Source organism: Biomphalaria glabrata, chromosome 17 (genome assembly GCF_947242115.1).
Source record: "Biomphalaria glabrata chromosome 17, xgBioGlab47.1, whole genome shotgun sequence".
NCBI classification, from domain to species: Eukaryota; Metazoa; Mollusca; class Gastropoda; family Planorbidae; genus Biomphalaria; species Biomphalaria glabrata.
Window position 1 is genome coordinate 8,866,338 of NC_074727.1, and position 20,497 is coordinate 8,886,834.

Sequence of the window (20,497 nt, forward strand, 5' to 3'; positions counted from 1 at the left end):
GCGATGCCAACAAAGAGATCAACACAGGAGTTGAATATTTTTATGACCCCCCCCCTCCCCTTTCCCCATTCCGTTTCGCACCACAATCTACTTTTTATAAGTACTTAATCTCGCTCTTGTCATCTGAACTTTCGCAACCACCCCTGTGTTGTCGTCAGGGGTGACGCCTTGAATAGGTAAGTTTTATATCTTGTTTTCCCATTTCTCCCCAAACTGTACTTCAAAAAGAAGGAAGGGCCTAAAGGTGTGGAGCGGGGTGGGTATATAACAAGGGTAGGAAAAAAAGTTATCAACAACTTTCATGTGTTATAATTTTTAGTGGCGCTATAAAGAAAGAATTAAAGGTTTTAGCCAATACTAATGTTAGTTTACTGCTATAAAAACCTAAGGTTGTTTATTTTGTGTCCATCTATCCGTATTGACTTATCTACTATTCCGACTCGTCTAAGTCTCGAAAGCGATGCTGAAATGTGAAATATGTGGTTTGAGAGTATTTTACCTGAACCCACTTCCACTGAACTACGCCACCGAATGACGTAATAAGGACTATATAACAGAGCCAGAACTATTTCGTTTTACTTTGCAGACGGCACGGCTCAACGCCTGCTCTACGTGATATTATTGCATTGATTCCGTAACACGTGAATTTCAGGCTCCTGTTAAGTCAGCACTGAACTGAATTCGTCTGGACAGTTGGATTTGTTTCGTCAGGAGGTCAATTTAAAACTAGGTCTTGGCATTACTAAGATACGTGAACTGCTAATGCTTGACGTAGATCTAGTACAAAGAACTCGAAAACTAGAAGGGCATTGTTCCTGTGAATTGAATGAAGAGACTTTGTCCAGTGAATTGTAGGCAACTTCATTACAGGGTATTTTGAACTGACACTAAGGTAAAGCGAGAACAATTTATATGGGGAACAAAATAACAGTATTTTCTATGCAATATTTTGATTCGTCTTTAAGTTATCTTGGGGAACGGGAGGATTTAACAGGACGTCTGCTGCTAGACGTGAGTCAAGAAAGCGCCTGCTTCAAATTTGTTCTTCTAATAAAACAAATAATATAGACCTCTATACCAATCAGCTGCAAGTTTTGATTGCACGGGTTCGCTAGAGCATTCCTATAGAAGGATTCATTTTAAAGCATTCTTAGGTTGGGCCAATGTCGTCTCTGAAGTCTATGTCATCTCTGAAGTCTATGTCGTCTCTGAAGTCTATGTCGTCTCTGAAGTCTATGTCGTCTCTGAAGTCTATGTCATCTCTGAAGTCTATGTCATCTCTGAAGTCTATGTCATCTCTGAAGTCTATGTCATCTCTGAAGTCTATGTCATCTCTGAAGTCTATGTCGTCTCTGAAGTCTATGTCATCTCTGAAGTCTATGTCGTCTCTGAAGTCTATGTCATCTCTGAAGTCTATGTCATCTCTGAAGTCTATGTCATCTCTGAAGTCTATGTCATCTCTGAAGTCTATGTCGTCTCTGAAGTCTATGTCATCTCTGAAGTCTATGTCGTCTCTGAAGTCTATGTCGTCTATGTCATCTCTGAAGTCACAGTCTCACAAATGACCGAACCTGTCTCGCCCTGTCAAATTTTCTCTTTTCTCTGGAATTCTACTCCTTGATTCATTCAGTGCAGACTTTACATATAGGCTACGCAAGCTAATGTTTAGGGCCCCCACTTTCTTTGGGAAGCGGGGGGCCTCCAAGAAAAATGCTAGAGTGAGTTTGTTATGATTATTATTGGTATCTGAAAATCATATTTGGCACTTAAACATAATATCTGGACTTATAAAGGGCCCCATATCTCAAATAGTTTAGGGGCCCTTACCATGTTAAGATCCAGTGCTGGATACATTTCGTGTGTAGGGATTCGCTGATTCTTTCATAACAGTTCTAAAACTCTTGGCACGCTCCTGGTAAGTCTTTGAAACAGCTTTGCTTGAGATCTGGAGAGGCTTACAATGAAGAAACTATTTAGAAAACTGAAGACTGATAAAACTAATGCTAACCTACTCTCCTTACTTAGGACTATTTGTCTATCTTAGTGGTGCTTATAGTAAAAGTCTTACACCAACATTTTTTAGCCATATTATTGAACTACTCGATGGCCTGTGTATCTTAACCCCAATATATCACTCAGTTGTGTAAACACATAACTTTAGGGATCTAGACTATACTAACGTGTGCCCTGTGTAGGTGACCTATATATAGAAGAAGAAAAAAAAAAGGTCGGGAAGCGTAAAAAATGTTTAAACATACAAATGATCACGTGCCTACGGATGCAATCAAGACATTAATAGCTTGGGGTGCTAGAGATGTTTAGTAAATATAAATCTAGTGGTTTAAAAATAAAACAATTAGCAAAAATAAAAATAAAATAGTTTATATTGAGTGAAGAAAAATCACCGTTCAATCGCTGCCAAATCTCCCAGTACTGCAAGGTGTATCTCCCCTTAGCTTAGTATTTCTTCTATATAAAACAAAATTTATTGGTTACTTCTTATCTTATATAATACAGACGTTACTTCAAAAAAGAAGATGATTACGTCCTTCGCGTCATGCATTTAGTCATGCATATTAACCAATGACTTAAATTCTGTCAAGTCACTGGTTTTCCTGGCTAGCTCAGGCAACCCATTCCATGCTCTAATAGCACTAGGGAAGAAGGAGTATTTGTACAAATTTGTCCTAGCATATGGGACGAGGAATGTGCCTTTATCTTTGTGTCTTTCAGAGTATTTTATTAAATTTTGTTTTTGTATTTGAAGATTATGGTTCAGTGTTTTATGTATGATTGCTATTTTACTTTTGAGCCTTCTGTCCTGAAGGCTTTCTAAATTTAGTGATTTTACTAACGGTGTTACTCTAGTCAAATGTGAATATTCGTTTGTTATGAATCTCACTGCTCTATTTTGTGTCTGTTCCAGTTTCTTAATGTTTTCTTGAGTTGAGGGGTCCCAAACGGAGGATGCATATTCTATTATTGGCCTAACCAAGGTTAAATAACATTTTAGTTTTATGTTCTTATTTGATTTAGAGAAATTTCTTTTAATAAATCCTAATGCTTTGTTTGATTTTTTTGTAGTTTCATCAATATGTGGATTCCATGACAGTTTTTCATTTATTATAACACCTAGGTATTTTGCGTTTTTAGTCTGTGTTACTGGTATGCCATGAATAAGATAAGTGGAATTAATTTGTTTTAGTTTTTTTGTTACTCTTAACAACTGACATTTTTCTGGGTGGAAAGACATGCTCCAATTTGATTCCCATTTCTGTACTTCTGGTTACGACTGATTGATCAACTAATTAGTTAATTGTTTTGGTTGAGTCCTGTGTTGTCATTGACAATAATAATTGTGCTCAATTTCAACTTGATCCCAGAAAGGAAAGTGGGAGACAAAACGTGTCCAAGAATCCACCCAGACAGACAGACAGACAGCGTGAGTTGATATAAGCTTTGTACAAAGCTATTTGAGTCTAAGTTTGTCTTGGATTAATTGTCTACAGCATTATATGTTTCATTGTCTTTTTTTGGTTTTGTTTTTTTTTTGAGCAGGTGGACTTGTGGAAATCTGAAGCTTACGACAGACTCGACGGGCATTGAAAATGTCTGATATCCCCAGTGACTGGTTGTGGATCGTCATCCTCGCTTTTATCATAGCATTCCTACTTGCCTTTGGTATCGGGGCCAATGACGTGGCCAACGCATTTGGGACATCTGTTGGCTCTAAGGTGATAACCCTTCTCAAGGCTTGCATCTTGGCGTCTATCTTTGAGGTGTTGGGAGCAGTGTTGATAGGTATGTTAATTAGTCACAAGACAGATATATATTTTTTTTAAAGAAACAAACTTGTTCTTATTTGAAAGCTTCGTTAAGTACTGGTACTATCCTTTGTTCTCCTCATGGAACAGTACAAAAAAATACGCCTCCTTATCAAGGTCTCTTGTTAGTCTTTTAATTGCTTTCCAGCCAGTGGCGTAGCTAAGGATTCGGGTCCCGGGGGTGGGGTTTGACCTCTTTAGTGGGCGCCTGCATTTTGACATTTGACACCATGACATGAGATAAAGGCGTATTATTTTATGTAAAAACAAATTTTGGACACTCATTTTGGGGCCCCTTCAAGTGGAGGCCCGTTTTTTTTTTAATTTGGACCCCCACCCTAGCTACGCCACTGTTCCCAGCTCTTTCCTATCCTCTCAGCTTCATCTAGTACACTGCGCCGCCTAGTTCATTTTGGTTTTGTGCCCTCGGGGTTTAAATCTAAGGCCTCTTTATCTCTGTAGTAGTGTAGATAGTATTTTTCCTAGCGTGTGGTCAATCCATCTCCACTTTCTTCCCAAGATCTGTACTGTCCACCCAACTCTACAGTTTGCTGTTTTCTACAATGTTAAACCACTGTATTTTCAACATATTTCTCAAACAAGTATCTCTTTAAGAGTGTTGTAGATAAGTCCTAACAGCGTCTGTAGTAGTGTATACCTAAGATTTTCAGTATTCTCACCACTCCAGAAGTCGTTTCATCATGGTATGTTATATATATATATTGTTACGAATCTCACTATCCAGGCTCTCTGCAAACTGCACCATACACCACCAACTTAAAGAACTTGACAAGTCATGGCTCCAAAATAACGTAAAGGTTTAATGTCCATAAATAACAGCCAATACTGTACAATTGGCAGCACGTAGAACAGTACAAATAGCTCTGCGATAACAAATATCTCTCCGATAACACCGTTCCGCCGTATCAAGTCTTGCACTGGCCTCTCCGTCTCGTTCCGGGCTTGCACTGGGTTCAACAGTTCGGGACTGACTTCACACACTTGGGCTCGTTGTGTCGGACTCGATCAAGACGCCGTTCGTCTCAACTGTACTTGACAGTACTCCGCACTGAACCGTCGTAATGCTCCGTACAGAACCACACCGTTGAACTGTGCTGTAGTCGACCGTGTTCTGAACTCCTGTCGTGAACCCGCTTTCTGAACCGTCTTGACTGCGACACCTCCTCTCTTTATATAGGGTCCCTACTGGCCTTCTCGAGCCGGACAGAACGCCGCTCGACGTTTCTAGGTGGTCAGGTGACTACAACTCTCATGACGCTGCGATCCTTCCTGAACCGTCCTGTTGACACGACTCGGCTGACAGTCGTGGCTCGTCACGGTTGACCGCTCGTCTAGCGCTGGCCTGGGGCGATTTGCGTCGGCTGACTACACACACACCACTACCCCTCTCTGTGCCACCACCAAGTTTATAACAATATATATATATCTATATATGATCTTATAATAAAACATTGTTGACCAGAATAGTTGGGCACACTGCAAGTTATAAAATGGTGCAAAGAGACTTCCCACAATTTAAATTAGTGTATATTAGAGGAGCAGCGTGATAAATTACATGTTATATGACGGGTTTATTTCCGCACGGGCATTGAAGGCAGAACGAAGAATAGGGCATTGCAGATTAGAGACTAAGGAAGATTCTGCAGCTTCTCATCGCCATGCTGTTTCAATACGTATAGGAAACTCAAATCTATTATCATCTTATTACTATATAAGAGTATGTTTCAAATATTGTTTTGAAATATCTCTACCAATGTTCACAGATCTGGTCATGTAATCTGGAGAAGTATTTTATATTCAATAAATATATGTACAGGATCTGTGGAATTTTTTATTCATTTTTATGGATTGTCATTTTAATGTAAATGTTACTTGAAGGATGAATGCAAATGAATACTAGAAGTTATTCATATTTATTATATTGGACTTGTACATAACAACCGATGTGAAAATTCAGGCTCTTATAGAGTTTTTTAAAACACTATTGGTTAAAAAATTATGCAGTGTGTCTTCTTCCCTATATACAGGTTATAGAGTGTCTGATACAATACGGAAGGGTATTATAGATCCTATGCAATATAACAATTCCGAGAAACTGTTGGCTATGGGAAACCTTTCAGCTTTAACAGGTAATTACTGTTTGTTTTTTTTAATTTTAGATTTTTTGTAATTGTGTAACTCTAGAATGCAATGTCTTCGATTCCGAAGATTTCAGAATGGGTGCAGTAGTTGACAAGACCACACAAACCAAGTTTCAATCTGACATTTTGTCACATCTAAAGCAGTCGAAGACATTTTCCTCCAGCTGTTCAACTCGAATGATATGCTAAAACGCCTAATTTTTTCCTACTCTTGTAGTTTAATGTTGAGAATGGTTAAAAACACATGAAAAAATGATTTTTGCCTTTTTTTTTTCTGTCCTTTAATTCTAAAAATAATCAGACATAACACCGCTGTTAAAGGTCAAAGTTGACCAGAGGTTTACGTTGTGTCTATGTATATCTCTCTAGGTTCCTGTATATGGATGTTTATAGCAACCTTGCTGCGTCTTCCTGTATCAGCTACTCACAGTATAGTTGGAGCCACCATTGGATTCAGCCTTGTAGCCAAGGGCGCTCGCGGTATTGGCTGGGGAAAACTAGGGTTTATAAGTAAGTTTACAAAGCCGGCTCAAAGCGTGTGCGCATATCTAGAAGCCCACGCATTTTATGTAAATCTACTTTTAATGAGGTATGTTGTTATTTATAGCTTAATTATTATTATTATTAGTATTATTATTATTATCATTATGTTTGCAACTCATTATCTAATTCTATTTCAGTTGGTTCCTGGTTTTTATCCCCTGTCACGTCTGGACTTATTTCTGTTTTACTGTTTGTGTTAGTGAGAAGATTAGTTTTAAACAAGGTACGAAGTGAATGTACACTTTATTTCATCAGATACGAAAATATGCAACCATACATGACTGCTCATACATACACACATATACATGGCTGCTCATACATACACACATGTACTCAAGGCATACCTGCTGAAGGTAAGCGATCAAAAATTTCTTTGCACGAAGACTCCACCTCTTTTATAACCCTAAACACTCACATTTAATCATTTGCTTGCAGTAAAATTATGACACAATTGCGTTTTTCCTCATTAGAACTGGGTGGCATCCAAGGATTCCGAAATTCGAACCCATGATCCCCTATTCGGAAGCAAAACACCTTACCGCTCAGCCCCGGGGCCTCCCTCAATATAATATTTTCATTAATATTAAACTCACATTTATATCAAAATCAGCTTTTACTTTCATATCAACAGCCTCTCCTTTGAGTGTCATAAAATAAGCTAGGCTGCTTTCAAACTCTCTGGGCTTGACATGACTTCTAGAGCCTTTGAAACTTCCCACAAACCAGTTATTTTACGTGAACAGTTTTAATACAATGAAAATTAAAATTTATTCAAGTTATTCAGTTCATGCCAAATGGCACTGGGTTTAAAGGCATTGATGGTTTACAGAGCTAGTATTTGAAGTTCCTTAGATGGATACTTTAGATTAGTGGTATTAGGGTCCACTAGCGAAATTCTGGGGCCATGAGGCGACACCAAATCGATGAAAACGTTGAATGTTTTGTCTGTAGGGGGAAAGGCCAGCTTTATCAGATAGTCTAGAGGGGCTGATGCATAATAGACTGCATCTGGTTACGCATTCTGCATCTCCAACCATCTACTAGTTTTCTATCTGGGAGGTATCCATCCAGCCTTTTGTATTTCTCAAAGCAAGTTAGTATTGACCGTTGTCTCCTAAGGTTTAGTGAACATAAATTAATCAGAAAAAAACAAAGCCTAATAAGATACTCAGAAAGACACAAAGATAAAAGCACATCCCTTGTTCCATATGCTCCTTCTTCTACCATCAAAGCATCAAAGCCTGAGTCATCCAGGAAAACCAATGACTTCGCAGAGTTTAAGCCATTGATAAACATGCATGGCTAGATTGACCTAAGGACAGGTGTATAACGTAATCATCTTCTTTTTTTGAAGTAACGTCTGTATTTTATAAGATAAGATAATTTCAGCCACGTAGTTCTCAGAATAGTTCATTGTATCAACGTAAACATGTTTCTAATATTCTCTCTCTGTGTTTGTTTGATGCTGCTCCTCAGGACAAACCCCTTGAACCGGGCCTCAAGATGCTTCCTTTGTTCTACGCATTTACTGTTTGTGTCAACGCGTTATCTGTCTTTCTGGATGGATCCGAACGTAAGACCGCTTGAAATTGAACGACTCATACTAGTCCTCTATTTACTTCTTATATGCAATTTAATTTCTACCAAAAAAAAAAAAATTTAAAAAGTTTTCTTGCCATTTTTATTTCTAACGGATGAAGCAGATTATCTGACTCTTGTTTCAGTTCTTTACTTTGACAGGATACCAAACTATGGTGGCATTATCATCTCTCTGGGCCTGTCTGTCATTGTCGCAGTAGTGGTTAAGGTTTGTGTGGTACCTTGGATGAGGAAAAGAATAATGGCAGGTGAGATAGAAGTGGACGTTTCTCTGACGTTATTTTAAACTGCTGCTTGCAAATTACCATTTTAAATCCAATCCAACTAAAGTAAATTGAAAAATACTCCCTTGCAAGAGAAATGCGGAATAGGAACGATAATCAATATAAAGAGATAAACTTTCTAAATTTCCTTAGTGATTTCCCTTTTTAGAAAACGCAAAATGACTTACTTTTCCCACGAGTAGGCTCGAGAAAGGAACTGTGATTATTCAAGGATATTGTTGCTTTCTGTTGTTGTTTTTTTTATTGCCTAGATATTTTTTAATTGGCTAGAATATAATTTGTAATGTGGAAGGAAATAAAATAAAATCAACATGAAAATTCAACACAAGTCATTCGATGAAAGTATTGTTGACCAATTCAGAGATTTATCAAATTCGGCTTTATTTCTCAGTGTCTTAAGTTTTCCCTAGTCAGTAGTTAAAAATTTGAATATCTTAATAGTTTTTCGAGAGGAAAAAATACTTTGCTCTGAAAGTCAAGTCGGTTAGGATTGTGCACATTATAATTAAATATAAAATAAAGCGAATTTAAAATGTACATCAGTTCTCTTAGCATAATCCTCACAATAGATTTTTCAATTCAAATTACTGCTGTATGTTTTGTATGTGGTTCAAATGCATTGTTCTCGGAAATACGAGTATAAATTTATTTGCCTTCCAAAAAGTACCGAAATGGAAAGTTTCTGATTGTGTGTCTAATTTCAGGCGAAGATAGCAAGTCTAAGGACGGGAAGACAATGGACAAGATTGGCGACATCGTGAAGACAGAGATCAAATCCAAACAGACAACCAATTTCTTAGAAAGATTTAAAAGAAAAAGTAAAAATTATAACGGTAAGAATGGTGAGTTTCAAATCAAAAGTCATGAAAATTAAAGGCCCTTGACATCATAAATCACTTAATCTAGAGTTGAAGACTTAACAATCAGCAGAAATGTGCTAGGAAAATAATAAATTGCTTCGTTACAAAATTAACGATAGTATTGAACATTCTACATATGGTCCAATTAGTAACATAAGCTAATAATGTGTGTGAATTACACTTTATTGTGGTTACCCAATATTATATGGTAGAGTGTTTAGGTTTTAAACAAACTCATGCGGCGAGGCCGAATGCGCCTGACAGCTTGTCGGGTTCGAGGTCCGGGTAACAAATAAAGGCCCCATACCCGGCTCTCGCGGGGTCCTTAAGTACATACCCATCTGTGTAAAAGAAGATGGCCTCCGATGAAACAGATGATCTGCCCTATTGATCGCAAGGTCTGAAGGGGGAACTTTACTTTCTCTAAAAAATAAATCAAATAACTTAATCCCCCACTTTTCATTATTCTATCGAGCTGAAATTTCGCACATAAAACTCGTTTTTGCGTGTCAACACAGGAGATTAATTTTCAGAAAGGTCACTCCATTAACTGTAAAAACTATTTGATGTGAATTAGTTAACAATGTTTAGTTTACAATATTATTTAAACATAAATCAGGGATGGATTTTAAAAATTATTATCGTATGTCTTTTGTCGCCTATAGGTTTAAACCAAGCTGATCGTGGAGACTCTAAAATGCTTGATAGAAATAAGGCTGATGAAGATGGTCTTTGGAAAACTGATGGTGAAAATGGCTTAAACTGTAAAGATGTAATGATTGTCTTGTGTTTAGTGTTTATGTAATTTACCACAATCTTTCTTCTTAAGTAAAAAAAAAAAAGACTGGAAAATGTTGTCTGTTTTTTAAGTTATTCTTGTATTTTTTTGCTCAGGTTCATTTTGAAATTCAACCTTTGAAGACCTCAAATGATAAAGACAATTTGCTAGGAAGCACAACTCTAGGTCATGTTTGTAAGTTTGGATTACTCAACTGATTAATTATTTTTTTTAATGACTTGAATGCTTCAACACTTTTAAACACTTTCAGTACTAAGTGATCAGGCCAGAACGTTGACCGATTAGCGCATGTATTTGGTAGGCTAGACTGTAAAGACATTATTGTGAATTAAATATTATCTCCATCTATAATCGCTTTCATCCCTAAGGTTTCTCTAGATTTTTCAATTATATTAACAAGAAGGCGCTAATAAAACGCTAAAATAATAATGATGATCAATCTTCTTACCTAAAAGTATCATTCAAATCTCCGATATTAACATTTTCAGAACAAAAAATAAAAAAATTTTCAGCAATCTTTACACTATAGATATCAAATATATGTTATGTCTACGCTTTATACATTCATTTTTTATTTCCGACTTTGTTTTTTTAGTTCGCGCCGTTTTAAGTTCTGACCATCCGGTTAAACAATTATTGTTAAGGGGATGAGGGGCTAATTAGGACGGAATTGAAAATCCACTTATATTTTCATATTTTTAACAATACTGTCACGGGTGAATGTGTGTATGTATGTATAATCTATTTTTTTACAAAAGAGCCAATCACCGGAAGTGTGTTAGTTGTCAAAAGTAATGTGTGCAGTGTTTGATATATGCCGTCAAGTTCATTAAAGTTTCTGTGTAAAGATCTAGTTGTTTACAGCGGAACCTCGGGACACCTAGACGGATTAGGAAGGCAGTTGTCAGAGAGTTATAAGTAAATATAAAATAGGAAAGCTGTAACAAATACCCTACTTTAGGATGAGAGGTTTTAAAAGTAGGAAGATATTTTATACACATATCACAGTGAAAATAAGTAATAGCCTATTTGAATTTTCCAACATTATTGATTGCTGTTCTTTCTGTTAGCCTGCAAACTGTATTCAAGTTAAAGTTAAATGAGTTGACACTTAGTGAACGGGCATTTCAAACATGGTTCTCTAAAATATGTATGCGTCGTATTTCGTTTCAGGCAAATCAGGACATGTGAAGGATGTCAAAATTGTCAGCGATGCTGAGGTAATGACCTTCACCTATCCCTTAGTCTGTTGGACCGTTGAGATCACCACATCTGATCTTTTGACCGTCCTTCTCCGTGCCTCTCTGTCTTTTGCCTTTGATAGAATCTTTTTTCAGTGACAGGTCCGTCCATTCTTTTATGTTGTCTTCCCACTACTTTCTTAATCTGCCTTATCTTATTTTTCCTTTAAAATAACAACAAACATATTTAACATCTAAAGCTTCATTACACTGAATGACGAAAATAACTACACACATAGTAAAGATCAAGACACGGAATATGGTCAGTACACAATCTAACGTGAATCCACAAATGTAAACAAACACTAGGGGCGACAATAGATATAAACAAATTCACGACAGTGCTGTTCCCTGAAGGAAAGTTCTCGCGAGTCCCGAGGTAATAAACTTCATTCAGGCTCATACATATATTTAAAAAGTCGTGCTATAAGGTTGTAAGGTTACATGTTGTCTGTCTCCATCGCTTAAGCTATCTAGTTATAATGTAAACAAAATATATAGATCTAATGTCCTGCCCCCTCCTGTTTTCGCTTCCCCATCATCGGCCACTGCTTCTTCTCTGAAGCATTATTACACATGATAAGTACCCCTCTCGCAATGAGGATAATTCTACTTCCTGTAGCAAGTATCAATGAGGTTGAAGTGCTTGTGGAGTCTGACGTCATGACCCGTGACGTGGCAACGAGCCCACAGGTTGCGACGTCGTAGGTACAATTTCAGGCCTATTATACCGATTGGTCTTGGCCACACTGGGAAAACTCTAGTTTGGCTGTTATAATTGTTCAAACTATTAAGTAAAATAATTTAAATTTGGCTAGTAGACTAGAACATTTCAATACCTTGAACAGACTAGGTCTTCGGGTATTTCCGCATGTAGGTGTCCTAGTCATTAAAGAGTGTAATACATTACTACACGTCCAAGAACATTTTGCGCACCGTCTTCTAAGTGTAGATCTATAAGAAGACCATTAGAATATTATATTCTGTTACTCTGTTATTTCACTTATGTGCATGCCATATGTCACAATCAAACATAATCATACTCAATTGTCACAAAATGTCGTTTAAATTGTCACAATTTTTTTTTCTTTATGTCACATTTTTTTTTACACAGGCAGCTCATTGGAAAGTTGACAAGAAACAACTGGGACGAGAAATGATTGAAGACAAGCCTGAAACCAAAATACTGTTTTCTTTCCTTCAAATTCTGACAGCTATTTTTGGCTCCTTCGCTCATGGTGGCAATGACGTCAGGTTAGCATAATAATAATACTAATAATAAGGCTTGTCTTCGAGTCCGAAGATCAGTGAGGAATGCAGTATTTCCCGTGGCTGCACAGCCCCAGCTGAGACCTACATATTTTGCCATATCCAGGGCAAGCATAACCATTGTCCACAGGTGGCCGATTTAGATTTTCTTTTCGCCGTCTGCGTTTGTCCTCGCCAGCGGATTTTCTTTTGGTTAGCATATTTATATTCTATTTATATGGATGGCTGTCTGGTCGTGTGGTAGTCTGTCGTTCGGACTTCTCTATGGCCTCGGGTTCATACCCTGCCTGCTGCCATCCCTACCGTGTTGTTCTGCGGGACGTTTCGGCTAGGAAGTAGATAATGTTTAACTCTAAAGAAAATCCGAAACAACTGTAAAACAATTTAAAAACGTACGTATTCTTTTCGGAGAGTAGTATTAGCAATTAGAACCATCTTTTTTTTAAAGGGTGGCTGTTCTTTTAAGCAGATGATCCCAAGTGAGCGTCATTTCTCAATTCAGGCAAGATTAGGGGGGGGGGGCAGCTACAGGTGGCACAATTTAATTTTAATTGTTATTAATTTAAGTAATCGAATTAAAATTTAGACCAAGAAGAACGAAAGTAATTGATTTAAACCTATTGATCATTTAATACTGCACTTTGCCGTCATGTAAAATTCAGAATATGAGATATAACATATATGATTCTAGATTTATTTCCATTATTTTCAATATTTTTTTCAACACTTTTTTTTGATAAAGGGGAAGAATACCGAAAATAAAGTCGTCGACTTGACTAGCAGTTATCTCCCTAAACACATTTACGCACCTTTTAGAATTTGTGATTATAATATATCAAAGTTAGTCTACTTTATCATAGCATATGGTCTGGTCACTCTGTCTGCCTCCTGTATCATTTTAGCAATGCCATTGGCCCATTGATTGGCGTTTGGATGATCTGTAATGAAGGCAGTGTTGCTCAAAAGGCACCCACGCCAATATGGATTCTGGTCTACGGAGGAGCTGGCATAAGTTTTGGTCTCTGGATTCTTGGTCGGAGAGTCATCCAGACAATAGGAGAAGATTTGGCTAAAGTTACACCTTCCAGGTAGATCATGTCTTTTATACAACTTCTAATTTAAAGGTTATCAACTCAAAATGTGAGCGTTTTCTTTGTCCAGCTTGATGTTGTCCAGGTTTTTGTGTTGTTGTTGTTGTCGCAGATTTCTGTTGTCTTGCTTCTAATGTCTTTGTAACTGCTGTCAATGTTTCTGTTGTCTTGCTTCTAATGTCTTAGTAGCTGTTGTCTATGTTTCTGTTGTCTTGCTTCTAATGTCTTTGTTGCTGTTGTCAAAGTTTCTGCTGTCTTGCTTCTAATGTCTTAGTAGCTGTTGTCTATGTTTCTGTTGTCTTGCTTCTAATGTCTTTGTAGCTGCTGTCGATGTTTCTGCTGTCTTGCTTCTAATGTCTTTGTAGCTGTTGTCTATGTTTCTGCTGTTTTGCTTCTAATGTCTTAGTAGCTGTTGTCTATGTTTCTGCTGTTTTGCTTCTAATGTCTTAGTAGCTGCTGTCGATGTTTCTGCTGTCTTGCTTCTAATGTCTTAGTAGCTGTTGTCTATGTTTCTGCTGTTTTGCTTCTAATGTCTTTGTAGCTGCTGTCGATGTTTCTGTTGTCTTGCTTCTAATGTCTTTCTAGCTGCTGTCAATGTTTCTGTTGTCTTGCTTCTAATGTCTTTGTAGCTGCTGTCAATGTTTCTGTTGTCTTGCTTCTAATGTCTTTGTAGCTGCTGTCGATGTTTCTGTTGTCTTGCTTCTAATGTCTTTGTAGCTGCTGTCAATGTTTCTGCTGTCTTGCTTCTAATGTCTTTCTAGCTGCTGTCAATGTTTCTGTTGTCTTGCTTCTAATGTCTTTGTAGTTGCTGTCAATGTTTCTGTTGTCTTGCTTCTAATGTCTTTGTAACTGCTGTCAAAGTTTCTGCTGTCTTGCTTCTAATGTCTTTCTAGCTGCTGTCAATGTTTCTGTTGTCTTGCTTCTAATGTCTTTGTAGCTGCTGTCGATGTTTCTGTTGTCTTTCTTCTAATGTCTTTGTAGCTGCTGTAAATGTTTCTGTTGTCTTGCTTCTAATGTCTTTGTAGCTGCTGTCGATGTTTCTGCTGTCTTGCTTCTAATGTCTTTGTAGCTGCTGTCAATGTTTCTGCTGTCTTCCTTCTAATGTCTTTGTTGCTGCTGTCAAAGTTTCTGCTGTCTTGCTTCTAATGTCTTTCTAGCTGCTGTCAATGTTTCTGTTGTCTTGCTTCTAATGTCTTTGTAGCTGCTGTCGATGTTTCTGTTGTCTTGCTTCTAATGTCTTTGTAGCTGCTGTCAATGTTTCTGTTGTCTTGCTTCTAATGTCTTTGTAGCTGCTGTCAATGTTTCTGTTGTCTTGCTTCTAATGTCTTTGTAGCTGCTGTCGATGTTTCTGTTGTCTTGCTTCTAATGTCTTTGTAGCTGCTGTCGATGTTTCTGTTGTCTTGCTTCTAATGTCTTTGTAGCTGCTGTCGATGTTTCTGTTGTCTTGCTTCTAATGTCTTTGTAGCTGCTGTCGATGTTTCTGCTGTCTTGCTTCTAATGTCTTAGTAGCTGCTGTCGATGTTTCTGCTGTTTTGCTTCTAATGTCTTTCTAGCTGCTTTCAATGTTTCTGCTGTCTTGCTTCTAATGTCTTTGTAGCTGCTGTCAATGTTTCTGCTGTCTTGCTTCTAATGTCTTTGTTGCTGCTGTCAAAGTTTCTGCTGTCTTGCTTCTAATGTCTTTGTAACTGCTGTCAATGTTTCTGATGTCTTGCTTCTAATGTCTTTGTAGCTGCTGTCAATGTTTCTGTTGTCTTGCTTCTAATGTCTTTGTAGCTGCTGTCAATGTTTCTGTTGTCTTGCTTCTAATGTCTTTGTAGCTGCTGTCGATGTTTCTGCTGTCTTGCTTCTAATGTCTTTGTAGCTGCTGTCAATGTTTCTGTTGTCTTGCTTCTAATGTCTTTCTAGCTGCTGTCAATGTTTCTGTTGTCTTGCTTCTAATGTCTTTGTAGCTGCTGTCAATGTTTCTGTTGTCTTGCTTCTAATGTCTTTCTAGCTGCTGTCAATGTTTCTGTTGTCTTGCTTCTAATGTCTTTGTAACTGCTGTCAATGTTTCTGTTGTCTTGCTTCTGTCTTTGTAACTGCTGTCAATGTTTCTGTTGTCTTGCTTCTAATGTCTTTGTAGCTGCTGTCAATGTTTCTGTTGTCTTGCTTCTAATGTCTTTGTAACTGCTGTCAATGTTTCTGTTGTCTTGCTTCTGTCTTTGTAACTGCTGTCAATGTTTCTGCTGTCTTGCTTCTAATGTCTTTGTAGCTGCTGTCAATGTTTCTGTTGTCTTGCTTCTGTCTTTGTAACTGCTGTCAATGTTTCTGTTGTCTTGCTTCTAATGTCTTTGTAACTGCTGTCAATGTTTCTGTTCTCTTGCTTCTAATGTCTTTGTAACTGCTGTCAATGTTTCTGTTGTCTTGCTTCTAATGTCTTTGTAGCTGCTGTCAATGTTTCTGTTGTCTTGCTTCTAATGTCTTTGTAACTGCTGTCAATGTTTCTGTTGTCTTGCTTCTAATGTCTTTGTAGCTGCTGTCGATGTTTCTGTTGTCTTGCTTCTAATGTCTTTGTAGCTGCTGTCAATGTTTCTGTTGTCTTGCTTCTAATGTCTTTGTAACTGCTGTCAATGTTTCTGTTGTCTTGCTTCTGTCTTTGTAACTGCTGTCAATGTTTCTGCTGTCTTGCTTCTAATGTCTTTGTAACTGCTGTCAATGTTTCTGTTGTCTTGCTTCTGTCTTTGTAACTGCTGTCAATGTTTCTGTTGTCTTGCTTCTAATGTCTTTGTAACTGCTGTCAATATTTCTGTTGTCCCCGTTGTAGCTGTCAATTGTCAGTTGTCCAGATTTTTTTGTTATCTACGTTTTCTGTTGTCCAGGTGTGTGTCGAACTAGTTGCTGGTCATTTTCATCTCAAAAGTTTATTTTAATTAGCAACATTTTTACCTTCCTCAGTGGTTTCTGCATCGAGATTGGCGCAGCCACAACAGTCCTGTTAGCCTCGTACCTAGGACTGCCCATATCTACCACCCACTGTAAGGTTGGCTCCATCATATTCACAGGCCGAGTGCGGTCCAACGAGAACGTGGACTGGTCACTGTTCAGAAACATATTCATCGCCTGGGTCGTCACCCTACCGGCATCAGGCGCACTAAGTGCTTTGATGATGTTCCTGCTGGAGCGATTCGCCCTTTAGTTTCCGACACCAAAAAAAAGTTCTTCGGATCTTATTGCAATATGCATTTTTTAGTGAAGTGGGTACAAAAAAAAACGGTGACAGCATTTTCACAGCTTATTCCAAGCTGAAGCAATTAGTAATATCATGATGCATTCTTTGATCGTGAGAATTCCTACTTCCCAGATCATCATGACCTATTTAAATAGGCGAAACTATTGTCTTATTGAACGTTTGCAAATGTGCCTTTCATATGCCACAGTTTCCCGCAAAGAAAGAACTGGGCCTCAAATTATCGTTATTGAAGTCACTACAGGACAAGTAACGTTGAATGGGATTCTAATTTCATGTATTTCGTTGTTTCTAAGCTGGATTTTAAACACTAAAGACAAGAACGTCTAATGGTTTATCCATTTAAAAACAATAATGGCATCAAATGTCTTAAGCTTTTACCTACGCTGAAGTTATGTAGCCTTGAGATCTTCGATGAAATTAATTGTTAGTTTAAACACAAAATATTGAATATCCAGGTCAGTGAGTCGAGAGAGAGGTAGTGAATAACTTTTAGTTTTATAGGTTAGGGACTTTTAGAAACAATTATTATATGCTCGGGGACGAGCCGAGCAATTCATCTTTTTTTTTTTTTAATTTTCTGTTCTTTGTTATGGTTGTTGCTGTTTTGTATTTTTATAGAACATTATTTTTTACATGTGTGTCCACTGCGGCTACCAGCAGAACATGGTTACTGTAAGGAAGTAAAACTACTTTTCATTTGGCAGATGTCTGTGGCATTTTACGTCTCGTGAGACGATCTTTTCCCTTTGCAACCTCTTGTGTGACTAAAGAGGCCAATCCTTGATACACAGCTGCGATCATAGGTTGGGCATATAAAATCACCAGGCGCCATTGCATTTTCACCCTTCTTTCTGCTTCTGTTGTGTATGACATCTGCAATCTGTGACCCTTCCTTTATGCTCTCTCTCCATGTGGATCTGTCCAGTGCCACCTCTTCCCAGTTGCCAGTGTCGATTTTGAAGAGCTTCATGTCGCGTTTGCATACATCCGTATAACGTAAAAGTGGGCGACCAGCGGCTCTCTTGCCTTCAATTAGATCGCCATACAGGATGTCCTGTGGAAGTCGACCTACTGGCATTCTACGAACGTGGCCAAGCCAGCCAAGGCGTCTGCTGCTGATAACAGAGCGGATGTCCTGGCATCCTGCTCTATGTAGCACTTCCTCATTTGTTATCTTATCTTGCCACCTTATTTTAAAGATCCGCCTTAGGCATCGGAGGTGGAAGACATTCAGCTTTTTTTCCTGCCTTGAGTAGGTTGACCATGTTTCACTTCCGTACAGCAAGGTGCTCAACACACAGGTCCGGTAGACTAGGGCTTTAGTACTGCTAGTCAGCAATATGTTGTCCCAGACTCTTTTCTGCAACCGTGACATGGTGGCCATTGCCTTGGCTATACTGTTGTTTATGTCTTTATCCAGTAGAGTGTTGTTGGATATGATGTACTGGGTCGAATACATATCAAGTAATGGGGAATTTACGGAGCGATCCTTTTTTTTTCAAGAGCTTACAGATTCAGTCAGGCTTCAGTTTGCTGACATAGGGTAAAGTAGACGGGTAAAGAAGAATTGAACTAGACCCCGTTGGATAATACAATTGGCTGCAGCAGGTGTGACAAAATATGCAGGTCTCAAATGGGTCCACATAGTCACGTGAAATACTGCTGTCGTTCTTAGTTTACCATTCCTTTTTTTTTATTATAATGTGGCGTAGAGGCCAAATCAGAAGCTTGACCGCCGAATCGATGGATCACGAGCAAAAATCCTAGCGAAGAAGGGGAGTTTTGAAATTCTGGAGTCTCAGAATATCTCTGGGTAACTGACATTAGTTGGGGAAAGTAAAGGCTGTTTGGTCGTTGTGCTGGCCACATGAACTTCCCTCGAGGATGTCAAGGTCTGAATGGAAAACGTTTCCTACATTTTAATGTCAAATGTACGTGAGATAGGGTCACATTAGGAAGCGCTCTTTAGCTGTGTATTTTAGATGACTAAAGGCCGCGTTTTAGCTCTGCAACATCAAACTCTTTCGCTTTGAGCGCAAACTAATTTTAATGATTGAGTTGGCAGCTGTGATCCTTTTATATAACGTCCTTGACATTGTTTATAATCGAAAATTTGTTTGTTAAAATCACCATCCAAAATTAATGAGTGACGGTTTTTTTTTTTGTTCAGATGTGTTATGCTTCTTTTGTAATTGTAATATTTAAATATATTATATATATATATATATATATATATATATATATATATATATATATATATATATATATATATATATATATATATATATATATATTTGAACAGAAGCTTAGAAGTAAAAGCTGGTTCGTGAAACATTTATCTATGAAAAAAAAAAGATTATTTTCTCATTGTTTCACTTTTTTTAAAACTTTTCTTATCAGATTTCTATTTTATTTCTCGTTCACTTTTATTTTGATAGCATCTCTTCACTTGTACAGACAAAATAATATATGATTTTAATATCTACTTATTAGCTTTAAAAACTTGTTTACAATATGTATTCTTTGTATAGTAAATTGTCATTAAATGAATATTAACAACTTACAAAATAGTGTTATCGGTTTGTTTGTTTTTTCTATATTTTTTTTGTATGCATAGTTCTTACATAAATTAATGGGATATTAGCAGTTTTATTTTTTTACGCGCCGGATAATGGCTAGATTTCTATACTTAAATAATGTGGGAAACATTGTAGCTTGCTTTACCACCGACACATTTTCTTGTCTCTTTTTTTTTTTAAATGTTCCCATGAATCCTCCACTCTCTAGGAACAATCTTGTATTCGCGGCTCAAACCAAGAATGACGTCATATTTGTTTCATTTATTTTTTTAACAGCCGCACTTTCTTTATAAAATGAAAATGTCGGCTCATGTTCCACAAACAAGCATAAATCCGTTCCTGGTAGATTCTACATTCCAGGGGCGGAGGACTGGATATCAAAATCGGCCTGGGCATAACCATATAAACCGGCCCACAAATGAATGGCGTCATATCATGGGCGTTTTTCGGTGTGGGGGGGGGATTTTTTTCTACCCCCCTCTGCAATGTATATGTATGTAATTAATCTTCATTACATTCCGACTTTTCATTCGTTCGGGCGTTTTTGTTTAGCCTAGAGTAGGTTCTTCTTTTAATTAGTGGAAAGACAGTACACACCACCAAGAACAGCTAGGCTGTCAGCGCTCCCCCAGCTGGGTCAGAGGCTGCGCCCCAGATCCAAGCATTATTTCCGTTATTTTGAGCTTTAAAAAAATGCATATTCTGAGGTAGCCTATTTACAGTGCAATTAGCTTGCTACTCTTCCGCAAAAAATTCATAAACCAAATCTGCTATTCACTGCACTTATTTAATGGAGTCCAGCGACTGGTAGAAAATGGTAACTATAGTTTTGCTTTAGTTTTTGTATTGGAAAGGGGGGGGGAATAACCACAAAACTCCTTTTGGCTACGCTTAGGAAATTCGGTGACTGCAGTTTACTTAAGTTGGCTGCACTGGGGCATTAAGTAAAGTTTCCTTTTCAGACTATGAGATCTGAGGCAAGTGGTGATTTGAATCCCCCCTCCTCCCGGCTACGCC

The 20,497-nt window shown here is 37.8% G+C and overlaps 2 protein-coding genes across 3 annotated transcripts; one reads left to right on the forward strand and one right to left on the reverse strand.

The window, feature by feature from the left end:
* The first annotated feature begins 590 nt into the window (after positions 1-590).
* On the forward strand, positions 591-19,105 carry LOC106063361 (sodium-dependent phosphate transporter 1-B-like). Of its 2 annotated transcripts, none has more exons than XM_056016357.1 (14): positions 591-892; positions 3,559-3,801; positions 5,873-5,974; positions 6,356-6,496; positions 6,667-6,752; positions 8,006-8,102; positions 8,254-8,376; positions 9,117-9,254; positions 9,938-10,044; positions 10,167-10,245; positions 11,245-11,291; positions 12,427-12,566; positions 13,484-13,669; positions 16,607-19,105. In XM_056016357.1, exons 2-14 carry the CDS (start codon positions 3,609-3,611, stop codon positions 16,845-16,847), a joined length of 1,680 nt encoding a protein of 559 aa, XP_055872332.1. In that variant the 5' UTR covers positions 591-892; positions 3,559-3,608; the 3' UTR covers positions 16,848-19,105. The 2 variants fall into 2 exon arrangements, with proteins under 2 accessions (XP_055872332.1, XP_055872333.1); XM_056016358.1 differs by having other exon boundaries at positions 9,117-9,245; positions 16,607-19,104.
* LOC129923738 (cerebellar degeneration-related antigen 1-like) lies at positions 1,151-2,076 on the reverse strand. The gene is made up of 2 exons (XM_056016232.1): positions 2,069-2,076; positions 1,151-1,541 (listed from the first exon to the last, which is right to left on the reverse strand). The coding sequence occupies exons 1-2, from the start codon at positions 2,074-2,076 to the stop codon at positions 1,151-1,153; spliced, it is 399 nt and encodes a 132-aa protein (XP_055872207.1).
* Positions 19,106-20,497: the final 1,392 nt, after the last annotated feature.

Excerpts from the sequence above, each read along its gene's own strand:
- LOC106063361 (XM_056016357.1), top strand. The coding sequence starts at position 3,609 with ATGTCTGATATCCCCAGTGACTGGTTGTGGATCGTCATCCTCGCTTTT. Across the intron at positions 3,802-5,872 it reads GTTGGGAGCAGTGTTGATAG|GTTATAGAGTGTCTGATACA; the intron begins GTATGTTAATTA and ends CCCTATATACAG. Across the intron at positions 6,497-6,666 it reads GGGAAAACTAGGGTTTATAA|TTGGTTCCTGGTTTTTATCC; the intron begins GTAAGTTTACAA and ends ATTCTATTTCAG.